The 5,580-nt window shown below is 35.2% G+C and overlaps 1 protein-coding gene and 1 non-coding gene across 2 annotated transcripts in view; both read right to left on the reverse strand.

Annotated features, from left to right (window-relative positions):
• Positions 1 to 433: 433 nt before the first annotated feature.
• TRNAS-UGA (transfer RNA serine (anticodon UGA)) lies at positions 434 to 515 on the reverse strand. The gene has a single exon. It is a non-coding gene; the product is annotated as a tRNA-Ser (tRNA).
• A 1,639-nt stretch (positions 516 to 2,154) lies between these two features.
• LOC147291013 (rac-like GTP-binding protein RAC2) overlaps positions 2,155 to 5,580 on the reverse strand; it is a 4,190-nt gene continuing 764 nt past the window's right edge. Inside the window, exons 2-7 of the mRNA XM_086235857.1 lie at positions 5,426 to 5,513; positions 4,386 to 4,495; positions 4,175 to 4,238; positions 3,494 to 3,558; positions 3,164 to 3,229; positions 2,155 to 2,811 (exon numbers count right to left, since the gene is read on the reverse strand). Of these exons, the coding sequence (XP_086091983.1) occupies positions 2,713 to 2,811; positions 3,164 to 3,229; positions 3,494 to 3,558; positions 4,175 to 4,238; positions 4,386 to 4,495; positions 5,426 to 5,513 (492 nt within the window). The 3' untranslated portion in view covers positions 2,155 to 2,712. The remainder of the gene's footprint in view (positions 2,812 to 3,163; positions 3,230 to 3,493; positions 3,559 to 4,174; positions 4,239 to 4,385; positions 4,496 to 5,425; positions 5,514 to 5,580) is intronic.

A 5,580-nucleotide genomic window follows, 5' to 3' on the forward strand; every position in this document is an offset into this window, starting at 1 on the left:
GGAGAGAGAGAGAGAGAGAGAGAGAGAGAGAGAGAGAGAGAGAGAGAGAGAGAGAGAGAGAGAGAGAGAGCCGAGGAGGGGCTGCCGGGCTGGTTATGGTGGCTGTTTTGGGTGGTGCTGCGCGCGGTGGTGGTGCTGCGAGGAAGGTGGTGGTGCTGCGAGGAAGATGGTGGCGCGCGGTGGTGGTGGTGCGAGGAATGTGGTGCTGCTGGTGCGAGGAAGGTGGTGATCGGGCGGAGGGAAAAAAAACAGAGCAAGGGAGTGTGTACGGGGGGGAGATGGGGATGAGGGTGTGTGGGGAAGGGCCAAATGGTCTTTTCTCTTGAATTTATTTTTTTTTTCAGAAATGGTGTGCAAAAAGAAATTTAGGGGTGTGCAAATAGCAGCCCTCAAAAACAAACCCAAAACGAAAATTGGAGAAAAAGTTAAAAAGCGTCGACAGCAGGGTTCGAACCTGCGCGGGCGAAGCCCAACAGATTTCAAGTCTGTCTCCTTAACCACTCGGACATATCGACTGGCTCTTTAGTTTGGTGCTTTCGGCAGGTTTGGTTTTTTTATTTATCTAAATTTGTTTGTACGGACAAACGACAATAATGGCATTAAAGAAGTCTGTCGTATCCGATGCTGCGACAGCGGACAGCTGGTTTCAGTAGGACGTGGCGACGTCGTTGTGACTTCCACCAGTTGGAGCCTTGGAGATTTGACTTTTGCTGTTTTTCCCTTTTAAATAAAGCCCATGTGGAGCCTTCTGGTTAGTGGCCAGTTTATAATTATAAACAAATTTGTTATATTTTTCTGCGGAAAAAAATAAAATAAAATTGGCATAAGAATTTTGGACAAATAATCAACTTGGTCTATTATAATATTATAATTAATTTGAAATGTAAGTTTCATTCAAATTTTGAACCATGAGTGTTTTTATCAACGAGACAGTTTGCAACTATTCAAATATTAAGACCGCTTTGCTGCTCAACTCACAAGGGCTAATGCTTCACGTGGTTTTTACATGAAAATCTGTCTAAACTTTGGAAAAAGTTTTAATTTTGGACATGATTGGAACAAAATCTAAATTACAGAGACTTAATTGAAAATTTTAAACTATATGATCAAACTATAAGAGCTAAAATAGTCATTAATTTGCCCTTTGGATTTTTTTTCCAATAAAAAAAAATTCTACAATATGTCGATCACCGAGTATAAATTCTAATTATATTGAATAATTTCAAATATTTTGTATGCGTAACGTTAAAATGAAGATTTTTTTTTAATTATATATATGGAATGATCTAACTTAAGGCATCTTTTAATAAAGTGGAGAGAAATATTTGAACTAATAACTAATTCAACAAATAAAAGATATAACTAGTTGATAGGCATAGGGAAATTTTGAGCTGGAAACTATATACATTGATAATTCAAAGAAATTGAAGTAGATTATTAACCCCAAAACCTCAATTGTATGCAGGTTATAACTAGATGACAGCACAACCACTACTTATCAAATACAACAGCATCTGGCTGGCAACACAACAATAGCCCATAATCTACAATCGTTCCATTATCTCCATATGTGATCAATTTGGTCATAATTAATTAAATATTTATTTTATTGAAAAACTGAAGGGACCAAACCTATTGTTCTTAATTAAAACTGCAGTGTTGGCTGTAGAAAGATGGCAGGAAAAATGAGATTTCAAACAGAGGTAATAAAACTAGTAACTCAGCTTTATTTTACCAAAACAAACTACTAATTAAGTAAGAACTATAATTTTTTTTAAATATTAAGTAAAAGGGTGATGCAGTAGTACAAAATCTGTCCTACATAATTCAGTATGGTATGATATACCAGTACCAGGCAAGTGAAGATGTTCAATAGTACAGAATGTGTCCTCTTTAATTACATTCTATCTAGCAGAGCACCATCATGACTAAAAGGACAAAGACATTAACTAAGCAGGATGGGGAGGAAGTGAGGAACTAGGAAATCAACTGAGCAATGAACATATATTGTAAATTTGTAATTGCAATAACAGTAGCCTATTTATTTCCTTGCCATAAAAAGTAGCCTATTTCTTTGTCATTAATGGACAAGTCCTTGCCAATTTGCCATTTCCTTGCCACCACAAGTAGCCTATTTCCTTGCCATAACAGACACTGCCTAAGCTGAACCTTGTAATCTGAAGCTTGAGGTGTCTTTATTGAGCTTCAAATCCTAAGCAGAGTTATAGCCTTATAGGCAGTCATATAAAGTTGGATCTGGGCCCTGGATTGGCTTCAGTCTAGTTTTGTTTGTTTGGGCCTATGGCTCCCTTTGCTTCAACAAAAAAAGAAGTTGGACTGAGCAAGCAGAGCTAAAGTTATCTACAATGTTTCTTGTTCACCAACAGCAAATCATGCTTCAATTTCAATAGGGTAAATTCAGCAGCATCCAACTATTTTTCTAGGATGAACCAAACGAAAAAGAAAAATTCTGGTGTACCAACTTACATGACATATTTTCCAAATCTAAGATACACAATTGGAGAATATGCTATTAAGATGGATCAAACATGATTAACCCAAAGCCCATAACACTATAAGGAAAAAGAACAAAGAATATTGCACACTTCTTCTCTCCCAGAAAAGAAATCACCCACAAAGAAAAAAAAAAAAAACAAAAGGAACTAAAGAATGAGCAGAACTGTGGAAGAGAATTGTTGTCAAGTAACTAGGTTAAAGAACATTGCAGGCCTTCAACTTTCTCTTTTGCTTCTTGGACTTCGGAGGATAGAGAGCCAACTTGATAGCTGCATCAAAAACAGCCTTCAAATTCTGCAATTTTAACAATACATTTTCAGCATAAGTAAGTGGGACCAACTCAGAAGTAAAAGTCACAGTGACTAAATATTATGACCATTTGTGTGCTTTTGTCTTCATAAGTCCCTAAATTTATCCCCCTAATCAATTAGCAGTACATAGAGATTACTCCAATCAATGCATAAATTATCAATCAATGTTCCTAAATTTGTTATGTCCTGTATTAAATTACAAATAGGTCAAATAGGCCAAGAATTAAATTTTACAGAATGGAACCTCGTTTTCCTTTTCATGCTTATCCTCATTGCCTAATAATTGATGGCTCTTTTGTGAATTTCATGAGCACATATACACATGTGAGACATACCTGCTGTGTCCTTGAGCTACACTCAATATATGCCACAGCTCCTATTCTCTTTTTCAGATCTTCACCCTACAATATAAAAAACAATGCATAAGAATAATCAAATGAAATAGAATTTTTCTTTTGTTTAAAAAAACCAGTGCCACAGTCTGTGTCATGAACTCATGATATCTATCAAAATAAGGTCTCAAACTTGACTCTGCTTTTGTTCTTTCTTCTTTGTTTGCCTTCTTAATAGCCAAACAGAAATAACAAGGACCTATAATTTTGGCACAGCTTTACAGAACTATATTTGTGGAAAGGGAAAAAGTAGCTGTAGTAGTGGAATCCTACCTGTTGTGTTGAGATGGTACATGCCCCTGGGTAATCCATTAGGAACTGCCTGTCTTCTCTCAGATCTGTCATACCAAATAAATCATATTTTGTAGAAAACAGCAGAGACAAGCACAGATGAATGGAAAGAAAAGGGTCATTGAATTCTAATATAAATCTTAATGATCATGTGTTTTTATCCAATCTCTAATGCATAAAGCATATACATATCCAATGATTACATTTGTATACATGAATATATGCGTGCGCATAGTATTCACAAAGAGTAATGCTATATGAATCATATTTGTGACCACATCTCTAATAGGGGTGAGACACACCTATACAAGTGGATCACGCCTCTATTAAATATGTGGTCCAAATTGATTCACACTTTAAAACATAAACAAATGTTGGATGCTGCATATACATATGGGTCCAAATTGACACACCCTACATCTTTTTTTTTTATTCTGGGTCAGATTAGACGTCTTCCTTAAAAACTGAAAAAGTTCTGAGGAGCAAAATTGAGACAGAGATAAAGGGAAATCTTTTTTCATTATTCACAATTAGCTTTTCTACCAAACACACTAAATTATTCAGAGCATACAGAGAAACTTAGTGGAAAAGAAAATGCACAGTTCTGTCAGTCCAATTTATAGAAGTAGCAAATTGGTTCTGGTAGTGGAAAGAATGAATTACCTAGTTTGGTCCCCACAAGAATAATGGGCACTGATGGGGCATAATGTCTGAGCTCAGGGACCCACTTCTCCAACATAACAAGATGTGAAAAGAAAGAGAAAGGAAAGACACAAACATAGAATCTGATTAGTATATGCATTTGATACATGCAAATAGGAAAAGTGAATCTTAAGAAGAATTTAGTAGCTAAAGTAGAGAAAAAGGAGCTTACTTTCTTTGCTATATTCTCATAGCTAGGCCTACTTATGAGGGAAAAGGCAAGAAGGAAAACATCAGCTCCTCTGTAACTAAGAGGCCTCAGCCTGTTATAATCTTCTTGACCTGCATAATTAATTCAGGCAGAAAGATAATCATATATTCGTTATAATAAATCCATTTGTATTAATTTAACCATTTATTGAGTGGAAAAGAACTTTATAAACCTTTTCTAACAATAGATGTGCATATATAATGTTACCTAAGAAAGGTACCATATTCATTCCAAGGAGTTTCTTTTCAAAAAGTGGTTTTCAAAATCAAAATGCATTTTTCTTCTCACATGGAGATGTCATTGAACTTCATTTTTCTCAAATATATGGAAAAAATCTCACTTTGTTTTTCATAGCACCTTAAGTCCAATAATTGCTGCATGTAGATAAGCCCCCTATTATTATCAAATGCAGTAATGCTCACTTCATCTTTTCTCACATTACAAAAGGTTGACATATTTGAAACATCAAAAGAGCATTATGCAGTGAATTGTAAAGTTTATGGAATAGCATTAGGCAATGAGTGACACAGTTATTCTTTGACCTATATCAAACAGACCAATATGCAAGGGATAAAAGAATCTAATTAATATGGATTTCTCATAGTATAATGTTCATATTGTACTTATTTAGAGTTTTATATTATATAAAGGAAAAGGCTTTATGCATTGTTTTGTTCTAAGAACACAGCAGAGTGAAACATGAGGGTTTTTGATAGTTTGATTGTTCTAATTAATGGCATGCAGTTGAAAGATGCAGACTGAAAACCGTTTCAACTAAAATCGAAATAAATTATCAGATAACTTTGGTGATCCAAAATCAAATAAAGCAAAAACCACTGCGAAATTAATTTTCATTATTGTGGTAACGATTGATGTGCACATACATACCATAACAAAGTTGACAGAAAACTAGGTACACAAGATAGCAACCAAAGATCAAACTTCCCATTAATGAGCAATGATCATGCAAATTGTACATGAGAGAGAGAGAGAGAGAGTACCAGCAGTATCCCAGAGACCCAAATTCACCGCCTGGCCATCAACCAAAACACTGGCACTGAAGTTGTCAAAAACAGTTGGAACATAATCCTGACAATTTAAAGAAAGAAAGAAAAAAAAAATGAACCCAGAAAGCAAAATCTTCAAGAAACTAATC

This window comes from Dryas octopetala, chromosome 3, assembly GCF_963921425.1.
Source record: "Dryas octopetala chromosome 3, drDryOcto1.1, whole genome shotgun sequence".
NCBI classification, from domain to species: Eukaryota; Viridiplantae; Streptophyta; class Magnoliopsida; order Rosales; family Rosaceae; genus Dryas; species Dryas octopetala.